The sequence below is a fragment of the Myxine glutinosa genome, chromosome 8 (genome assembly GCF_964187855.1).
Source record: "Myxine glutinosa chromosome 8, kmMyxGlut1.1, whole genome shotgun sequence".
NCBI lineage: Eukaryota > Metazoa > Chordata > Myxini > Myxiniformes > Myxinidae > Myxine > Myxine glutinosa.
In genome coordinates, this window is record NC_136268.1 from 29,320,445 (window position 1) to 29,342,585 (window position 22,141).

The 22,141-nt window shown below is 47.9% G+C and overlaps 1 protein-coding gene across 5 annotated transcripts in view; it reads right to left on the minus strand.

Moving 5' to 3' along the window:
• LOC137433094 (pleckstrin homology domain-containing family A member 7) overlaps positions 1–22,141 on the minus strand; it is a 184,131-nt gene that overhangs the window by 89,154 nt on the left and 72,836 nt on the right. For 3 of the 5 annotated variants that reach the window (XM_078783054.1, XM_078783053.1, XM_078783055.1), the window contains exons 8-13: positions 12,160–12,260; positions 11,475–11,614; positions 5,624–5,891; positions 5,113–5,306; positions 2,370–2,549; positions 1,869–2,279 (exon numbers count right to left, since the gene is read on the minus strand). In XM_078783054.1, coding sequence (XP_078639180.1) covers positions 1,869–2,258 — 390 coding nt within the window. In that variant the 5' untranslated portion in view covers positions 2,259–2,279; positions 2,370–2,549; positions 5,113–5,306; ... (1 more) ...; positions 11,475–11,614; positions 12,160–12,260. Of the gene's footprint in view, positions 1–1,868; positions 2,280–2,369; positions 2,550–5,112; positions 5,307–5,623; positions 5,892–11,474; positions 11,615–12,159; positions 12,261–22,141 lie in introns of those variants that run through there. The other 2 variants (XR_013624269.1, XR_013624267.1) reach the window with 1 other exon arrangement.

A 22,141-nucleotide genomic window follows, 5' to 3' on the forward strand; every position in this document is an offset into this window, starting at 1 on the left:
ACCTTTATCTGTCACTATTGTTGAAATGAAGATCAAATAGCTGTATGTTGAAATATGTTGAAAAAGTCAAAACTTTACATGGGGTGTACTTACTTTTTCACGTGACTGTACGACATAGCGATTGTGAATGTGACAGCTCTGAGGAGTCTTTCACTTCGCATCACAGTGACGGCGAGCACCAATATGGCAGCTGTAAGATTAAAATCTGGCTTCAAGCCCCCTCACCACCCAAAATCTATTCCGGCGAATCTATTCCAGCAAGAACAAACCAACCAACATACTCGCCGGAATCTATTCCGGCAAGTAACAAATGGACAAACAGACAGGGGTGAAAACATAACCTCCATCCACCTTTGGTGGCGGAGTTAACGAAATCAGGATGAAGGTCCCAATGACAATCCGCCTCATCGCAACTTCATTTAAACCGTCGAATCCTTCCGCTGTATCACTCCGCCTCACCCCGGCTTTACGCTGCGGTCACGATTTTCACGTTTTGGGTGACCTTGAGCTTGACTGTGGGCCTAGAGAGTTAAAAATTGGGCACAGTCTATTCCAGGGCAAGGCAAATATGTGTGTAAAGTATGGCGATGCTATGTGCAATGATGTAGATGTAGTACTGTGCACAAACAGACAGACAGATAAACCAACCAACCAACCAACATACTTGCCGGAATCTATTCCGGCAAGTAACAAACAGACAAACAGAGAGTGGTGAAAACATAACCTCCATCCACCTTTGGTGGCGGAGAAAATAAGCACCACACAAAATAGACCACACAAACCTGTACTGGCGAGGGTCTGAAATCTCTGATTGCTCTTTCTTGTTTTGCTTATTTGGTAATTAGAATTCCAGTGGGGAAGGACCTACTAAACTGCTCTATACACCTCAATATCGCATGGGATTAAAGCATGTGAATTCTTCCGGATACTTTGTAGTTAATTAGCCTAATCAACACAGGAGGCCATGACGATCATTTTGGTGTATCACATTTCACATCAGAAAGCTCCAGCAAAACTGAGCAAAAAACATGACAGACACACACACAGACACAGACACAGACACAGACACACACACAGACACACACACAGGCACACACACAGGCACACACACAGGCACACACACAGGCACACACACAGGCACACACACAGGCACACACACACACAGGCACACACCTTGTTGTTTTTTTTGTCCCTCACAATTCTATCTCTTATGATTTTCAATTCTTATTTCTCTTTTCCAATTCTTATATAAAAATGCATTTAATTAATTGTATGGTATCGGTTGTTCCTAAACTTAAATATCAATAATTTAAAGGATTGCTGTAAATGATGTTAATTTCACAACATCCCATATTCAACTTTATTTAAATTGCAAACCTCAAACATAGTTCCCCTACCTAAAGCAAGAACCTTAACCTGTAAGCAATTGACTAGTTCCCGACTCCATGGATCATCAGCTGGGCACCGTTCTTCCTCGAGGTTTCGATCCTTTCAGCCCAGGACCTCTCCAAACGGCGGATCCACAACCTCGATCATGGATCCACGTCAATAGATGGTACATCAGTAGATCCACAACCTCGATCATGGATCCACATCAATAGATGGTACATCAGTAGATCCACAACCTCGATCATGGATCCACATCAATAGATGGTACATCAGTAGATCTACAACCTCAGTTGCGTCCAGGCAGTCAGTCAACTCATGAATGCAACATCACTTATTACAACACAACACAACACAAACACAAACACAAACACAAACACAACACACATCTCGTCCATTTATAGTAGATTTAACCCCAAAAACAAATGTCATCAGGAAATCCCACCCTCAAGCCACCCCAAAAAAGTAAAAAAATAACTTACCTTTCCGCCAAGACTCTGTGGTCTCCTACGCTCTTCAGGATTGCTCCGCATTCCGAGCGTGTTTGAGCCAGTCATTGGCCCTCGATCAGTGAGAACGTGAGCCGAGTGAGCCCGGAGAGACAAGAAGCCAGGCTGCACAGTACGATGACTATTTGGCGCAGAGGGAGGTGGAAGGTCCATTGGGGAAGGTGGAATGGAGATGGAGTGCGGCTTACCCCGCCGAGGTGCCGCATGTCGCACGTTAGGCACGGTTGCCATACCTAAGAGTGCACCATCTTGACCCGATCCAATCCCTGCTGTAATACCATATCGAAACTTGTGCCGTTGTTGCCACTCAAAAAGCTGCCAAACAGTCCCTTCTCGCATTTGCTTTTTATCTTTATCATTCATCTTTTGCTGCAAGACTTGATCCTGCAAGAATGGAGAGAGAAAGGCCAAATAAACATGAGCAGTGACAACAGCAACACTCAATCAGAGCATATACAGCAAGAGCATTATAACCTGTGCATATTTGTAACCACTGTCGTGCTGCAATGTAGATAAGGTTGGCCAGGTATGGTAGATGGTGACACAAGTGGCGGTGGTGAGGCAGACACTGGACTGGGAAGCTGTTCTTCAGCCTGTGGTCTCCACTCGATCTTCTGCTTTGGCAAACTCACAGAGGTGTTGTCTACCAACGTTCTATTGAGCAAACAAGAAGATGACAAAAGTGTCAGGTTCTAGAATCAAGATATATGCACATGGAGAGGAAATATAAAATATATATTGGTAAGCCTTGCCTTCCAGCATGTAAGCTAAAAATCCACCCTTGAGCACACAATCAAAATCTCATCATCCAGAGGCCCCCACAATTCATAGGACAACCTAAACCCATTAAACTCCAGCACAGAAGCTAAAACACTGTCCTTCAGTGCAGACAAGCAAAACGACCACTCTCATGTGCATAAGATAACTCCACATACAACAACACACTCTATAAATCCCCAACCCCATGGACATATTGTAAGCCCCCACTGTCCTGCACACAATCTACACCCACAACCTGTAGGAAAAAAGCTAAAACCATCGTCCTCCAGCCCACAAGCAATACCCCCCGACTCTCTCCAGCGCGCACGCACACACACACACACACACACACACACACACACACACACACACACACACACACACACACACACACACACACACACACACACACACACACACACACACACACACACACACACACACACACACCTGTCCATGACAGATTCAGCACATCCTACCTCCCGCTACCATAGGCTACATGGTACAATTTAAACCCTTGCCATTTAGTGCACAAGCTAATGCCTCACCCTCCAGCACATAAGCCAAACCTCATCCTCCAGCACATAAGCTAAACCTCATCCTCCAGCACATAAGCTAAACCTCATCCTCCAGCACATAAGCTAAACCTCATCCTCCAGCACATAAGCTAAACCTCATCCTCCAGCACATAAGCTAAACCTCATCCTCCAGCACATAGGCTAAACCTCATCCTCCAGCACATAAGCTAAACCTCACCCTTCGGCACTTAAGATAACCCCTACCCTACCCTCCAGCACATAAGCTAAACCTCACCATCCAGCACATACGCTGAACTCCCACCCTGCAGTACACAAATTAAACCTCACCCTCCAGCACATAAGCTAAACCTCACCCTTCAGCACTTAAGCTAAACCCTACCCTACCCTCCAGCACATAAGCTGAATTCCTTCCCTGCAGTGCACAGGCTAAACCTCACCCTCCAGCACATAAGCTGAACTCCCACCCTGCAGTGCACAAGCTAAACCTCACCCTCCAGCACATAAGCTGAACTCCCACCCTGCAGTGCACAAGCTAAACCTCACCCTCCAGCACATAAGCTGAACTCCCACCCTGCAGTGCACAAGCTAAACCTCACCCTCCAGCACATAAGCTGAACTGCCACCCTGCAGTGCACAAGCTAAACCTCACCCTCCAGCACATAAGCTGAACTCCCACCCTGCAGTGCACAAGCTAAACCTCACCCTCCAGCACATAAGCTGAACGCCCACCCTGCAGTGCACAAGCTAAACCTCACCCTCCAGCATATAAGCTGAACGCCCACCCTGCAGTGCACAAGCTAAACCTCACCCTCCAGCACATAAGCTGAACTGCCACCCTGCAGTGCACAAGCTAAACCTCACCCTCCAGCATATAAGCTGAACGCCCACCCTGCAGTGCACAAGCTAAACCTCACCCTCCAGCATATAAGCTGAACGCCCACCCTGCAGTGCACAAGCTAAACCTCACCCTCCAGCATATAAGCTGAACTGCCACCCTGCAGTGCACAAGCTAAACCTCACCCTCCAGCATATAAGCTGAACGCCCACCCTGCAGTGCACAAGCTAAACCTCACCCTCCAGCATATAAGCTGAACTGCCACCCTGCAGTGCACAAGCTAAACCTCACCCTCCAGCATATAAGCTGAACGCCCACCCTGCAGTGCACAAGCTAAACCTCACCCTCCAGCATATAAGCTGAACTCCCACCCTGCAGTGCACAAGCTAAACCTCACCCTCCAGCACATAAGCTGAACGCCCACCCTGCAGTGCACAAGCTAAACCTCACCCTCCAGCATATAAGCTGAACGCCCACCCTGCAGTGCACAAGCTAAACCTCACCCTCCAGCATATAAGCTGAACGCCCACCCTGCAGTGCACAAGCTAAACCTCACCCTCCAGCATATAAGCTGAACTGCCACCCTGCAGTGCACAAGCTAAACCTCACCCTCCAGCATATAAGCTGAACGCCCACCCTGCAGTGCACAAGCTAAACCTCACCCTCCAGCACATAAGCTGAACGCCCACCCTGCAGTGCACAAGCTAAACCTCACCCTCCAGCATATAAGCTGAACGCCCACCCTGCAGTGCACAAGCTAAACCTCACCCTCCAGCACATAAGCTGAACGCCCACCCTGCAGTGCACAAGCTAAACCTCACCCTCCAGCACATAAGCTGAACTGCCACCCTGCAGTGCACAAGCTAAACCTCACCCTCCAGCACATAAGCTGAACTCCCACCCTGCAGTGCACAAGCTAAACCTCACCCTCCAGCACATAAGCTGAACGCCCACCCTGCAGTGCACAAGCTAAACCTCACCCTCAAGTGCAAAAATAAAAACCGTTGCTATTGAGGGAACGAACTTTCTGCACTTTATTGAAGCTTGCTGCGCTGCTGTTCAGGTGCATTGTCAAAAAAAACACCTTGTTTTGCTCAATAGAGGTGGCCTTGCATGTGAGGGAGTTTCCAAGTTGCTCGATGAATGATGTACAAATCCACGAGTGTCGAATCGTCTATCCTGGCGAGGGGTTGTGTGGTGAGAGGGTTGGAGCTGTCGCTGTTGTGTTGGCATCTGATTAGATGTCCCATTCAGATCAGAAAGTGAGAATGATGCTTTCTAAGGATTCACAAATGGGGAGAGTACAGAAGAAAAAATCAGAGATGACATCAGTGACAAGTTTCCTTACTAGCAATCACATCTTTGGAGATTTTTTAATTCACATTCATATGTCCGACCAAACAGTCTTACTGATTAGCTGAATAACAATGTGCTGTCTTTCCAGAATGGCATGAGGGAGTATGTTATATTGATAACAATTGAATAGAATGAGGCTTTCAAAGGCCATAATTACCTTTCTATGAGTTTTTCCAGGGTGGGGGGGTCAGCTCGAGACAATTTAAAATTGAATACGGGAAGAATCCCATTGCACGTACCTGTAAGCCATCTTTTCTCGGCCCATCTCTTGCCACCTTTGCTTTTTCTCCATCTCTGTGCCAATCTCCATAAAATCTCTCTGGCCCATCCATACGAATTGCGCCAGAATTCAGACCCAATCTGTCCTCCACACGATCCACGTTGGTAATACCTGCGCCTGAGTGGCCATTCTGCTGAGGCCACCTTGACACCACCCTCATACCGCGAGTCACTTTGGAGTCATTGGCATCATTCCGTGGGCCATGGTCCTTTAGCACAGTGTCTGACCTGCAGCAAAGGAAAACGTCTGCATCAACTCCTCTTCCTTTATTTTAACACAATATTGAACAATGGTTTATTTTCTTCATTTAAGCCTGGCGTTGGCTTAGCGGTTAGGGTGCCGGCTTGGGATCCTAGGATCCTGGGTTCGAATCCCGGTCGATCGCTGAATTAACGCCAGGGGGGTTGACTCAGCCTGTCATCCTTCCGAGGTCGGCAAATTGAGTACCAGCTTGCTGGGATGAATGATCACGGTGTGTACCCCGATTCAGAATAGGCACACCGTATCCCTGCGCATTGTAAGAGCGTGACCAAGGGTTGGCGTCAGGAAGGGCATCCGGCCATAAAAACATTGCCTCAAAACGGGGAACCATGATTGTCATGGGGCCCGCAAGGCTAACCCCCTCTGTATCGGGGAAAAATGGCCTTAAAACGATCATTCATTCATTCATTCATTTAAGCCCCATGTCTCATGTTGCAGTTCAACTACCCATTGGTAATACTTCTTAGGACATTTAACGACGAAGTGTGAAAAGGCACCACATACCAAAAATGAGACTTGGTGACAGAGCGATTGCTCCCTTGGTGAAGACATTAAATGAGAAAACAAGGTTTTTACTACCAGTTTGATACTAACATGGTAATTATCCTGAGACTATCTGGGTTTCTGAAGGTGAACGTGAATCCTGAAAAGTGCTGCCTTCACCGGAAGTTGAAGTCACAACCGTCTAAATTCCAGTCCAGTCCCTACCCACAACGGAATAAGAAATTGCAGGGACTGGTACATTCTACTTTTGTTTAAAATTGAGAAGGTGATATAATTGAACTTCCGCTTCTGGTTCCTCGAGCGAGGTGGCGACTTTTATCTCTCCACGGCATCAAAAGTTTAAGTATTTTTCCATTCTGTCTTTGTCGAATTTCCACTCGTAATTTTATTGTGTATGCGTTATTGTGTGTTTCTAATTAGTTTTGGTTTGTAATTCGTGTAACTTGTAATTGATTAATCGTTTTCTGTTTTCTCCGCGTGCACGGCCTTGTAACCGGATGCTTCCCCCGTCAGTGTTTTGTTAATTTAAGTTCTTTCCTTCGCTGTATTGCTTGTTTCTCAGATTTTTCTCTTCTCCCCCAAACATCTACCCTTTGTCTATCGTTTTAAATACATATATATATATTTCCTTTTCTCCACGTGTGCTGTTGTCTCATCGTGTGCTTCTCTCCATGTGCTTCTCTCCACGTGTGCTGTCTCGCCCCACCCCCTTTATCTACTTTTCTTCCACCTTATGCCCTGTTCACGTGACACGTGGTTGTCCCTCGAGGCTCCCTCTCCCTGTCAGTATTTTGTGAATAAAAGATTGTTTTTCATGGTTTTGTTTAAATATTATTTAAATATGTTTAAACTTTCCCCTGCAATGTTTTATTCAGTGGTTTATCACAACACGCTGTTTTTCTTCCTATTTAAAAGGCTTTTTTCAATTTCCTCTTCAATTCATTCCACTTCAAAAAAACATTCAATCTCTTACAATTCTTCCTCCCTACACACTCTAAACTCACCTTCATTCCACCCCTCCTTTGTCATTTTTAAATGGATCTCTGACTGGAAAATCACAATAAACCCAGCTTGTTAGAAATGTTCGTTTTTCATTAATCATCCACTTTCGAAACTCCCCCCTCACACCTCCCCCTCCTAAACTCCTCCTCCCCCCTCTCTTTCAATTCTCCCTCCTTGCTCCTCCCCTCCTAAACTCAGCCCTCACCCCTCCCCTCCAAATCTCCCCCCCCCTCCCCTCCCCTCCTAAACTCCCCCCTCACCCCTCCCCTCCTAAACTCCCCCCTCTCCCCTTCCCTCCCCTCCAAATCTCCCACTTTGCCCCTCCCCTTCAAAACTCCTCCCCAACCCCTCCCCTTCAAATCTCCCACCCGACAATCTTTCTCCAATTCTCCTCACCCCCTCCTCCTCAAAGCTGCATCCTCCCCACTTCGTCTCACATCTATCTCATACCTCCACCTCATACCTCCACCTCCTCCAACCTTCTACTTTCCTCTGCCCCCCCCCCCCTCAAACAACCCCTTACTGTGCCTCATCCCATCACCATCAAACCTTTTGTCCTCCTCATCCTTCACTTTCTTCTAGCGATTTTGCAATCTCTGACACACTATCAACAGCTCTCCCTACCTCCACCTCTCACCCCTCACCCCTCATCTTACCCAACCCCTCCCCTCCCCTGTCCAGCACCCGATGCTCCTCCTCCCTCTTCATTAACGGTATGAACCTCAAATATCGGGGCCTTCGCTCGAACCTGATTGATCTCTCCATTCAGGTTGCTTCTGAAAATCCAGACTTGATCTGCTTAACAGAAACTTTCCTCCTTCAATATGTCTCTGATTCCTTAATTTCTCTTCCTGGTTACTCCCTCCTCCGGTATGATAGACCTGAGCCTTGTCCTGGTGGTGGGGTGGCTATCTTTATCAAAAACTCTCTTCCTCACTCTCCTTGCACTGCCCTCTCTCCACCCCACTCCCAGGAGTACCTCTGGCTATGGCTTCCTCTCCACTCCCACCTTTTGTTCATATGTGTTCTGTACAGTCCTCCAAACAGTGATGACTCCATTTACATTTCAATGTCTGACAACATGGACCAACTTCTATCCACTCATCCCAACTCTCTCTTCCTCATATGTGGCGACTTCAACTGTCATCATGCCAGCTGGCTGGGTGTGGGTACCTCTTTCACCAGCCATGGCACCTCAGCAACTCATTGGGACCGACACAATCTGTCAATTTCCCGACCCAGATCTCAGTCAAAGGAGTATCTTCTCTTCTAGACTTGGTTACGACAAACTTCCCTGCAAATGTCTGCTGCTCTTCTTCTGCTTCAATCAGTTCTTCTGATCATGTGCTAGTTAAAGTGGATATCTCTCTGGCCATTCTCAGAGAGCCTCCTCAGCGTCGACGAGTCTGGCATTTCACTCAGGTGGACTGGCATGGTCTGCAAGCATCCATCAATCATCTGGACTGGTCTCCCATCTCTACTGCCTCTGACATCAACTCTTCCTGGGAATTCTTCCAAAGCAAACTGCTCTCTCTCATGCACAGATTTATCCCATCTCGTCTTCAGTTGTCAAACCCTTCCTCCCGTCCATGGTACTATGAATCTTGTGGTGAGGCAGTTGCCCTGAAACAACTTTCCTTTGCCTCTTGGAAGGCAAATCCAACTGAAGGCAATCTCAGTTCCTTCCACCAAGCTCGAAACAAGTGTGTGTCTACCCTCCGGAGTGCCAGGAAGCACTATCTCTCCACACTCAAGAATGAACTCTCAAACCTGTCTCCCCCCTCCAAATCCTGGTGGCGTTTGGTCAATTCTGTTTCTGGTGTTTGTTGCCCCTCTATCCCCTCCCTTACCTCAAATGGCTACACAGTTGACACCACACGTAACAAAGCCGAATGCCTCAACTCTGTGTTTGCCTCAAAATCTTGTGTCCCAAACCCATCTCTCTCTGTACCCACCTTGCCCAGTTGAACCCAGCTGCTCCTGGACTCTGCGTCCTTCTCTCCTGACAAGGTGGAGAAGTTTCTGTCAAACCTGGACTCTGAATCTGCAACTGGACCAGATGGCATCAGCCCATGGCTCATAAAATCCTGCTCTGCTGATCTTTCACACCGTCTCTCAAATCTCTTCACCCTCTCTTTTGCTCAAGATCATCTGCCATCACTTTGAAAATCAGCAAACATTACCGCTTTACACAAAAAGGTGCAAAAACAGATCGTTGCAACTACAGACCAATCAGCCTGCCCAATTATCAGCAAAGTCATATAATCCATCATTGCTTCGGGTATCAAATCCTTCCTCTTCTCCAATGGCTTGATCTCTGATCATCAATTTGGATTCAGACTAGGTCAGTTGACTCTGGACATGCTGCTTCTGCTGTCTCAACAATAGATGGAGGTCCTCAATGCCAAACAGGAAATCAGAGCGGTCTCCCTTGACATACCACATGCCTTCGATACGGTCTGGCACGCCGCTCTGCTCACCAAACTCTCCTCCTAGGGTATCCATGGAAATCTCCACGCATGGCTTGTGGACTTCCTCTCTGGTCGTAGTCAACGTGTGACCCTGAATGGATTTCTCTCATCTCCCCTTCCTGTTCAGGCTGGAGTTCCCCAAGGCAGTGTTCTGAGCCCTGTGCTTTTTCTGGTCTTCATCAATGATCTCTCCGACTCTAGAAAATCCTTTCCATCTCTTTGCTGATGACTCCACTCTCTGCCGCTCCATTCCTCATCCCTCAGATCGGCAGTCTGCAGCCTCCTCACTCTCTGCAGACCTGGACAAAATCACAGACTGGGCAAACAAGTGGAGCATGTCTTTCCATCCTGACAAATCTCACACTCTTACTATGTCTCTCTGAAAAGACCGACTGGACAACTCTCCCATCTACTTTCTCAACTATCCTCTCCAAGAAGTTCTGCCACTCAAGCTTTTGGGTCTCACTATCTGCCATGATGTTTCCTGGGAAAACCACATTTCCAAGCTGTCCTTCAAAGCCAGTCGCCGACTGGGCATCCTCCATCGTGCAAAGTCTTTCTTTGGCACACCTGAGCTCCTCACCACATACAAGGCTTTCATCCGCAGCTCAATGGAATGCTGTTCCCCCCTCTGGGCCGGTGCTCCTGCCTCTCACCTAGCTCGTCCTCACGCTGTTGAAACCAAAGCTTTCAGAATCATTGGAATCTCCCGCGATGAAGCTGACTGAGGACCTTTCACTCACTCACCGCAGGCAGTTAGGTGGTCTTTCTGTCCTCTACCAACTACTCTCCGGCCTTGCTCCCCTTGCTCCACCAGGTCTGTCTGTGCTCTGTCCCCCAAATATTCCTTCAGGTCGCACAAGATCTGCCGGCAACCCTCTTCTTGTGAAACTGCCAAAATCAAGACTCTCTGCTCACTTTCACCCTTTCATTCCTCTTTTCTCCTGCCTCTGGAACAAACTCCCTCACTCTCTTCAATCCCACTCCTCCCTCTAGGTCTTTAAAACAGCTGTTCACCACCATCTCTTATCTTGAAGAATAGGAGAGTTATTTCCGGCCCTGAATACATGACAAATTCCTGCCAAAAAAGCGGGTTAGCAAATGGACTGATCCTGGAAGCTCCTTGCAACCAGGTTACATTGTTTGTGACCTCAAGAGTGTGGTTGCTGTCTGGGCATCACCTCCTACACTATAAACAAAATCGGTGCTGTGCAGAGGGTGCTTTTGATAGGTTTTTATAAGGGTTCAATGGTACATTGTTTAATTGGTGCCTTGGGAAAAGCGTAAAGTGGGAAATACTCGCCCCACCACCTGTCCCCATCTCCCCAAAAGAAACAACCAGAAGAGTTGTATAGCAACTCCATAAAACATGCTATAAAGTGTTGCAGGACAGAAAATACCATCTTTAAAATAAATAAACAGACACTCTCTCACCCTCTTGTCTCTCTCCTTGTAACCACAATCAATCTACAGATGTGGTTTCAATTTATAGATAGCTCAATCCAGTAACACAAAAACATACGTACATGCTGTGTAGATAAACATGGGGAGAAGCATTGCATGTCATATAACCTTTTGCTCATGCTTGTTTGACTGGAGCGTGGCGAGCATGTTGCGTTTTGGGCCGTGTGTGACATCACAGTCAGCCAGTCAGACATTTCACGATGGTTTTCTGCCGACAGGTAGTACGTTCGCTGTCCCGGATTTTCAACCTGCCAGGCAGCGCAAAACGAAAGTGGTCACTTGCAATAAGCAGGTTCTCTTTTCCTTACAATAAATAAATAATTTACGATTAAAAAATTGTTCCTTTTTACCATTTTTGTGATCTGCCAAGGAGTGAACAATTTTTGTGCACCCCTCCTTAAATAATTTAACAATATTCTTTGTGCTGTTGAGGTCCTTCAAGAACCACATTGAAAATGCGTCAGCTCAAGAACATTGTCTGATCTTAACGAATACCACCAACTAACGACCTCGTTAAAATATTTGAACAATTTCTACAATGACAAACTCATGGAATGTTTGTAACTAAAGAGGATGTGGTTAACATCTCAAAAAATTAGTTGCACACCTTGATCATTCCACTGCACATCCTCACCAAGCTCACCTGCCCCACAGTGCAGAAATGCACGAGTTGAAGCTTCCACTTCATTTTCAGTGTTTTGTTTTTATTTAATTCATTTTATAATCCCTACCGCCTCCCCCCTTCCCCCCAAATATCAATCCACTTGGGTTAATGAGGAAGAATGACCATTACCTTGAAAGTGTATTTTCTGGTCACGTGATCGTTCGCTTCTACGGGGGCTACATGGCAACCGTGAAGAGCGATGCATCCCTGTGTGTTGGCCTCTCGGCTACCTGTGGCAGGAAATAAATCATACTCAGTCTGCACCTGAAGGAAGGTTGTGGAGAAACCATTTCAGATTACTCTCAGTCAGAATATCACCACGTGGAAGTAGATTTAGCGGTTAATCAAACGACAACGTCCCCAGAGTGAGGTTCCTGTGGGCCAAATGTCAGTTTCATGGAATTCAAGCTCACATGGACACATCAACCATGAAGGCACATGACAAATGGACGGACAAAGGTCTCATAAAATTAAGCATTCAAACCTGATATCCTCCGAAACAGATAAAGTGGAGTACTACCGTAGTATGGAGTACTACGTTGGTATTCCATATGGAGAGATGACACAGGTAAAAAAAAAATGCCCCCCTACCCCTATCATATGTGAACAAAATGATATGCTGAAAAGCTACTATTGAGTGAAGTCCTAAGTCTTTAAAAATGATATAAAAACGCCATTGCATAGCAGAGTTTGCCTGAGAAAGTTGTGGATCACAAATGAAACATTCCCTGAGGTTATGTCTGCTGTTTCATCGATACGTATATAAAAGGAGGTCAGTTTCTCTGTCCCCAACGCTTTATTCTAAAGACTTTCTGCCGTTGTACAATAATACAAATGGTGCCATTGGAAGGGTAATAATCTATTTACTTGGACCGAAAATTATTCAGTTTAATCACAAACTTGCCCGTTTTAAAAGCCCGTGTTTCTGCAATTAAAGAAGAAGAAGCAGAAACTTGAGCTTTCATGAAGCCATTCCAAAAGTAATATGTATTGTTATGAATTTGGTAATGCAACATCTAGAGCTAGGTAGATCTGAATAGGTAGGTATTCGGCTGTCGTGACAGGGACTCTACATGTAATAAGTTATTGATGTTTAGGCGGTTGTCGGGGTAAGATGTATGAGTGTGGATCTACCTGGAGATTCGAGTGTTAAATAGTGAGGGGTTAAAGGTAACGCCCCTGTGAGTATCACCTAGTAATCAAACCTTTGTCCTTTATGGCACTGCAAACCACATAGACATTAGTTAGGTCCTTAGCGCAACATTAAATAATCCCCTTTCCCTGACAAGGACTTCGTATTAAATTGACAGGAAACCAGGCCAAAAACACCACCACAATTGGCCGCCACCGTGTACACCTCCCAAGGCCTACAAACCGGGCCGGCACGTGTTATGCCAGGACCGCAGGGTCGCGTAACGGGGGAGATGTTAGGAGTCGCATGCCGTAGAGGGCGTGACCGGCGAGCTGGGACCATATGATTGGCTGAGGAGTGCGCGAATGTGACGTCATCGGGGAGAGATATATGCGACGGTCGGACGCCATTTTCGCCAGTTGAGTCTCTCTGAGTTCGCCAGTTGAGTTGAGTTGCGATCTGATCTCGAGTCGTCCCAGTTCGTTGAACAGTTGAGTAGAGCGTCCCAGTTCGGTACCGGAGTGGCAGTTGAGAGAAGTGAGAGCTCGTGGCAGTTGACGCCCTGCGTTGGACCGACGAGGCCTGGTGGCGCTTGGAGGCGGAGGCAGAGGGCCGTGGAACTTGGAGCGAGGTGTGCGATCGGGCCGAAAGGAGCGGTGTTGGACGGCAGCCACAAAGACACCAAAGACAGATAAGCCCGAATCCGCGTACACTGTACACGACGTGACTTGTTATTTTCGTATTAATCTCCCTCGTTTTGTGTTTGATATCAGTCGTGTGGGGACGTCCCGATTTAGTTATTAGTATTACCGGCGCGTGCTTTTTCACTGGCTTTACTTTTAATAATAAATCCTTATATTATTTTCTGTACATATTTGAACGCAGTTTCCTGGGTGTTTCATTTTAATAGATAAGGCTGCGGAGCCTTCGCTGCGTCCCGCCATTTCGCGCGTTGGTGTTGAACGTGAGTCCGCCATTGAGTGTTCGCCTCGGGAGTTAAAGTCTCGCAAATCGGTCATCCGTAACTGTGGTGTTAATCACGGTTACGCGACAAGTGGTGTCAGGAGTGTAGGATTCGAATCCGTCGGACAAATTTTTTGTCCGCGGCGAGACATCGACACGGTCGGGCGTACATTGCGTCCGACGTTCGAACGCAAAATTTGGATAGGCGAGGCGGAGAAATTTAATAATCAATTGGGCATACGGAGCGCGATATCGCGTCTTCGTCAAATTTAAATTGTGTTTTTGGAATTAAAATAAATACGCGCGCGGGAAACAATCTTCCGGAAAGCGGATGTCGGAAATTGATGAGATGGAAGTACGCAGCGAGGCCTCCGTCAGCGTTGGGAGTGAGCCGGAAATGGGGGATAAGGAGGATAGCGTTGGAACTTTCCCCGCCGCTGGGACGGCCCCGATAGATCTCCAGACCATAGTAAATTTAATAAATGCTCAGAGGGCCGAGGGTGAGCGAAACCTTGCAGAAATTCGGGGAATAAATGGTAAAATTGAAGGAATGGAAAATAAAATGGAGTCCCAGGGGAAGGAATGTAGGGAAGGAATGAAGGGAATGAGTGATCGATTGGAGGAACAAATGGGACAAATGAAAAGTGGGTTGGAAAATAAAATGGAGTCCCAGGGGAAGGAATGGAGGAATGAAATAAAGGAAAGGAATGAACAATTGGAAGGAAAAATTGGGGAAATGGCACAGCAGCTGGGGGAACGAATTGATGGCATAGAAGGGAGAGTGCAAAACCAAATTACGGACAGACTGGGGAAATTTGAGGGTAAAGTAGAAACTCAAATGGGGGCACAGGAGAAGCCAAAGGTGGCAAAAATTGAATCGGAACGGGGGGAAGCTAGATTGGGAACAGGAGAGAGTACGGCCCATGCAGATGTGCACGGGGCTCAGGAGCCGGGAATGGCAAAATTGGGAATTGCACAGGGAATGGCAATTGAAGTAAATGGGGAGACTGCAGGTGCAGAGGTGGATGGGGAATGTCCACAGGTGGATGAGGAATGTGTACAGGTAGAGGGGGAATGCCTGCAGGTAAACGTGGAGAGTCCACAGGTGAGCGGGGAAGGAAATTTGGAATGTGAGAGTTGTAATGGGGAATGTTTCCCACATTCTGGCCTGGTTGTTTATCGGGACCGTGTGGATGTCACAACACCCCAACCGGGGGATGAATTTGGAATTGTGCAGCACCAGGGCGGTGGTGCGGAGCAAGAGGGGGTAGAGTTTTTGGGGGTCCGTGCAATGGAGCCGGACCAGGTATTTATTGGGGATATTGATCAAAGCCTGGCGGGGCCAGGAATGATTTGTAATGATGAGGATGATTTGATCCAGCGGCTGGAGACCTGTGACAGTCCCATGGAGGTAGAGCTTGTTCAGGCCCAAAGGAGTCTGGGGGAAGAGGTGAGTTGGTCCAAGGAGGTGGTTGGAATGACCGAGGGGACGCTCACTGTACACTGCTATTTGGAAACAGAGGCTCCAAAATTGGACAACCAGTTGGGGGAGTGTGTTGGCTCCGGGCTGGATTTGGATCTTGGAGGATCGGGAGATAGAGCTTCTGGAGATTTGGTCCCTGTAGGGAATTTGGATCAACTGCAGGGAGGGGCAGAACAACCGGTGGTAGAGGTTGTTCCCTGCAGCTGCGGTTTGGCAATGGGAATGAAAATTTGTAAAAGAAAATTTAAAATAAAATTACAATGGGAAATTGATTTGGAGCAGCCATGGTGGGGATTGGTCCCCGGGCTGCGGGATTTGGATATGGAGAGGTCATGGGTGATGGCCTCGGGCAAAAGTTGCCCCTTTCAAAATTTGGGTATGCCAGCCAGCTGGGGGGCTGTGATGGCGAGATTTGGACGTGGGGTCCAGCCTTGGGTGTCGAGGTACGACCTGGGTCCCACGGGGGGTCTGGTGGAGTGTGGCGTCCCTTGTCCGTCGGGGCGCCGTCCGAGCTGGTGGCTCGGGCCGGCAGGGTCACCGGACCCTGGTGGGGGTTAAGACCTCCAGGGAGGTCCGAGGTGGTTTCTCAAGCCTGGGATGGCAAATATTGAGGACCACCAGGGGGAGGTGTTGTGGGTCGCGCTTTGGTGGTGGCACTGCGGACGGCCAACTTGGGACTGATGTGGTGACCACCCGGGCATGCGGCCTGGCACTCTCCTCCAGGGACTCTGGGACAACCAGCATGTGGTGACCTGGCATGGTGGTTGGTCTATGGACGCGGGTCGAACCGAATGGACAGGGATGGAGATAGCCTGCCGGACAACCATTGGGGCATCTGTGGAACGTGATGGTGTGAGTGACCTTCCACAGATGCTCCGTTCTGATTTATGGACTCTCGGGTTGGGAAGAGAGCCATGGGGATGTGAATCGGGAGATGTGTAACGAGCCGAGCATATGGGCCATGCTCGGCTGGCATGTGTATGGCAAAGCATCCTTCTTTGGTGAGGTTAGTAAAATGTGACAAATGGTTGGCATGGGTAATCTGTGGGTTAGATGGAAATTTAAGGGTGGATTTTGAAATGCCATGGTGGACACTGTACAGTGACGCCATTATTGATCCAGGTGTGTAGACCAAAGTGTTGGAGGCTGTGATGAAATTAATAGGGTAGCAAGACACAGCTTTCAACTGGTTGCGGGGGCAACTGTGCTGATATTTGGGACGCGGGATGATGGGGATGTAGTTGTGTAGCCTGAGGGTCAACGTGGTGCTGTGCGTGTCCGAGGTGTGTGGACCATGTCTTCTGGGTGGGTCTCCTGGTGGAGCATGGCTGTTGACTGGACCTTGGTGTGGTCAAGTGTGGGTGAGCACTGGGGGGGCTGCAGTTCTGTAGTCGGACTGGGGGATGATGGGGAGGTGCAGGGGACGTGGCTGTAGGGATGCCACGCACTGCGACCGTGCCCCCCAGGGCCGAGGTTGTGTGTGCGGTAGTGTGTGTTGTGGCAGCAAGTGCTCACCACATTGGCCAGCTGGGGCTGCTGCAGCTGTGTTCCTCGCAGGGGGGCCGAAGGATGGATGGTGGGTCGCGCCCTTATGGACACTCATGGGCCATGTTGGCGTTTTGACTGCTCACCTTGTCCCGGTGACCCTTGCACGGTAGAGGTGCAGAGCTGTCGTGGCCACAGGTAGTTGTGTAGTGATGATCACCGTTGGATGCGGATCCACATACCTGCCAGTGTAGTGGGGACAAAAGAGAAATTTGGAAGGATTTGGTAGGCCCAATGTGAAATTTTGGGAATTGTATGGGTGGATTGCACTTTGAACCTGACCAACCTGCAACTACCTGCACTTAAGGTGAGTGCTTTGAGGAGTACTGTCCCAGGCTTCAGGATTTGCTTTGGAAATTGGGGACATGTAAATTGGAGTTGGGAGGCGGGTGTGAGTGATGACATGGCCGGTGAGGGGATGGAATGGGAGCCACAGTGTCTTGTGGGTGGCGTATGTTTTTGTATTGTGGTTACGTGTTTTGATGTGGTCGTGAGAGTGGAACCTGGAGAGTGTGTGATGATTATTGGAGATAATGAGGGGTGATAATTGTGCTTTTGGGAAGATGTGATGGTTTAAATGTGAACTGGGGGAATTTCACATGTAGCAGGCCATGGCAAGCCTTGTAACACCTTTTACAACATCTATGAATTGTACTGAATTGTGCTGAGTTGTGTGGAGAATTGAATGGCAGCGGGGGAGGAAGTGTGTTTTGGAGTCTTGTGGGTGGGGAAGGTGTGTGTGTCCGCAGGTACAGAGCAAGCTCTGAGGAGCGATGCCTGCGGGCCCCCCTCTGCGGCAATTACCCCTGGCAGCCGGTGGTAACTGGAAATTGGAGCTCGTCGGTGGAGGGTCTGGTTGGGCGCCGCGGGGTGAGGAAGTCCCCCGGTGACCCGTGTTGCTGCGCGAAAGCAGGAGGCAAAGGAGCCTGGTGTGTGTGGAGACCCTCACCGGCGAGGTAACGGCGGAAAGGGGCTGTTGGGCTGTCATGGGGCCAAGAGGTAAAGGGGGGGGGGCAATGAACTTGTAAGTCGGTTGACTTGTTTTTGGGACTGCGGGCACCACAGCCTGATGCGCCCCCACCATCTTTTTGTGCGGTACCTCCCCGCTGCCTAGTTGAGGAATGCACACACACGTGAATGACATCAATGCCATGGTCCTGCAGGGGGTGTATTGGGAATAAGTGCTTTGTTGATTTTTGAAATGCCTTGATGACCTATGGAATGAGAATGAGTGGTTAAGGGGTCTGTGTTGCATGAATGTGGGCGAAATCCACCGAGCCGTGTCACTCACCTGTAACATCTGGACAGGGCCCGAGGAAATTTAGGGGGATGCATTGGGGATGGCCCCGCAGGTAAGGTTGTGTCTTGTGGCATCCACCGGGGGACGCGGTCTGTAGACCGGGGTATGTACAAAGGTTAGAGTTTTGAGTTTTGGAAAGATGGTTAAGTTTTGTGGTTAAGTTAGTGTTGTGTGTTGTTGTTTCCTCCCTCCACAGGAACAACGAAGAAGATGTACATACTTGCATGATGGTTAAGGGGTTCAGCATGTTAAGGAAGTGTAGGTAGGTAGTCCGACTCACTTCCCACAGCCCTTCCTGATTTATTTCGTAGGTTAATTAAGCGTGTGACAGTAAGTGTTAAGGCTGGAATGGTAGCCCTGCGGTGAACCTTGCAGGAGCTACGGTTCCAGGGGGGGGGGCTGTGTTATGAATTTGGTAATGCAACATCTAGAGCTAGGTAGATCTGAATAGGTAGGTATTCGGCTGTCGTGACAGGGACTCTACATGTAATAAGTTATTGATGTTTAGGCGGTTGTCGGGGTAAGATGTATGAGTGTGGATCTACCTGGAGATTCGAGTGTTAAATAGTGAGGGGTTAAAGGTAACGCCCCTGTGAGTATCACCTAGTAATCAAACCTTTGTCCTTTATGGCACTGCAAACCACATAGACATTAGTTAGGTCCTTAGCGCAACATTAAATAATCCCCTTTCCCTGACAAGGACTTCGTATTAAATTGACAGGAAACCAGGCCAAAAACACCACCACAATTGGCCGCCACCGTGTACACCTCCCAAGGCCTACAAACCGGGCCGGCACGTGTTATGCCAGGACCGCAGGGTCGCGTAACGGGGGAGATGTTAGGAGTCGCATGCCGTAGAGGGCGTGACCGGCGAGCTGGGACCATATGATTGGCTGAGGAGTGCGCGAATGTGACGTCATCGGGGAGAGATATATGCGACGGTCGGACGCCATTTTCGCCAGTTGAGTCTCTCTGAGTTCGCCAGTTGAGTTGAGTTGCGATCTGATCTCGAGTCGTCCCAGTTCGTTGAACAGTTGAGTAGAGCGTCCCAGTTCGGTACCGGAGTGGCAGTTGAGAGAAGTGAGAGCTCGTGGCAGTTGACGCCCTGCGTTGGACCGACGAGGCCTGGTGGCGCTTGGAGGCGGAGGCAGAGGGCCGTGGAACTTGGAGCGAGGTGTGCGATCGGGCCGAAAGGAGCGGTGTTGGACGGCAGCCACAAAGACACCAAAGACAGATAAGCCCGAATCCGCGTACACTGTACACGACGTGACTTGTTATTTTCGTATTAATCTCCCTCGTTTTGTGTTTGATATCAGTCGTGTGGGGACGTCCCGATTTAGTTATTAGTATTACCGGCGCGTGCTTTTTCACTGGCTTTACTTTTAATAATAAATCCTTATATTATTTTCTGTACATATTTGAACGCAGTTTCCTGGGTGTTTCATTTTAATAGATAAGGCTGCGGAGCCTTCGCTGCGTCCCGCCATTTCGCGCGTTGGTGTTGAACGTGAGTCCGCCATTGAGTGTTCGCCTCGGGAGTTAAAGTCTCGCAAATCGGTCATCCGTAACTGTGGTGTTAATCACGGTTACGCGACAGTATTATTCAATGACAGAAGGAACCCTTTACAAGGACATGGGAGGAACACGCAAAAGGATATATAGTAATACTTTTCGAAGCAATAGAAAAATATATGAAATTACATGGAATGAAAACACAAACAACAACAACAACAATTACGTGTTATAAAATATCATTTTTGGCATGTTTTACCGAATCTTACATCCTCATTGACACTCACAAATACAGATGCAATATGTTTGTCAAGTACAACATGCTGTGTTTTAATTAAACCCGTCAGCGAAGCAATGGGAGGCATGCCTATCCAGTCATCCAGTTCCGTCAAGTCGTGTCGAACTTCTGATGACATTCATGATCAGATTTCTCCAAACATCCTTATCCTGAACAGCTTCCCGAAGCTCCAACAGAAATATGTTGGTTGCACCTTTACCCCATCCACTGAGCACATACAAGGTCTGGCTCTTCTTCTTCTTCTGCCCACAACCATACCTATGGGCCATTCCATGGTCCAAACATTTCATGGACAGACCACACTACACTATGGTGCATAGTATGATCCGTTTGATTTCTTCAGATTTTAGTTTTCTACATGCATGATGCGTCCAAAGGACAGTTTCTGTTCTCTTCTGTTCTGATTCTGTTCTGAGTTTGTTCTGAGTTTGTTCTGAGTTTGTTCTGAGTTTGTTCTGAGTCTGTTCTGAGTTTCTGTTCTGATTGATGCGTCCAAAGGACAGACAGTTTCTGTTTTCGTATCAGCACTTCTCATGTACCTGGTGGTCTCATTTCTTCAATCACTGATTTGCTTGTTCTTGCATTCCATGAGAATTTTAACATTGGTCCATAACACCACATTCATTTCAAAACAGTCAATCTTCTTCCTTTCTTTCTTCTTCATTGTCCACGACTCGCATCCATACATTGCAACGGGAAATAACCGAGTATTCCACAAACTCCTCTTTGGATTTTTGTCTTTCCAGACTTTGTCAATCCCGACATTCCTGTTCTCACCAATACTAACCGTCTATTAATTTCTCCTCCACATTCTCCACTCACTTCAATCTTAGAACCCAGGAAGATGAAACTTTCCACTATTTCCCCCTGATCGCCTCCCCATCTGAACACGTTGATCTTCTCAGTTGACAAGATTTTCGTTTTTATTGGTTTAAATAAAGACAAGCTCTCAATTTCCTTCACTGTCTGCAAGTTTCATCAACTCCTCTTTACTTTCTGCCAACAGAGTGGTATTATCAGTGTACCTTAGGTTATTGATACATCTTCCTCCAATTACGACTCCAGCCTCTATGACTCCATGACTCCATGTCATGCATGTTTGATTTCCTCATGATGGACTCACCGTACGGATTGAACAAGTAAGGGAACAGAATGCATCCCTCCCTGTCTAATCCCTTTTCCAATCCCAAACCATCCAGTCTCTTCATACTTTGTTCTTAATGCAGCTTCTTATTTAGCGTACACTGTACAGACTTCTTATTTAGCGTACACTGTACAGACTTCTTATTTAGCATACACTGTACAGACTTCTTATTTAGCGTACACTGTACAGACTTCGTATTTAGCGTACACTGTAGACTTCTTATTTAGCGTACACTGTACAGACTTCGTATTTAGCGTACACTGTAGACTTCTTATTTAGCGTACACTGTACAGACTTCTTATTTAGCGTACACTGTAGACTTCTTATTTAGCATACACTGTACAGGCTTCTTATTTAGCGTACACTGTACAGACTTCTTATTTAGCGTACACTGTACAGACTTCTTATTTAGCGTACACTGGGCAGACTTCTTATCAGGAATAGCAAGTGCTCCGACAGCCCCATCTCTCTCAGCACAATCCACATCAATTCATGATCAACACAATCTAAAGCTTTGGTATTGTAGCGGCTACCGCTGGGTATACACAATCGCCTTGCACCTACCGAGAACGTGGAGCGATCACCATGCCGGGCTCGCCCAGGACGCCCGGGCATGTCCAGACTCGCCTTTCCAGGGTTCGCCCAGGACGCCCGGGCATGTTCAGACTCGCCTTTCCAGGGTTCGCCCAGGATGCCCGGGCACGCCCGGTCTCGCCTTTCCCGGGCAAACGCTC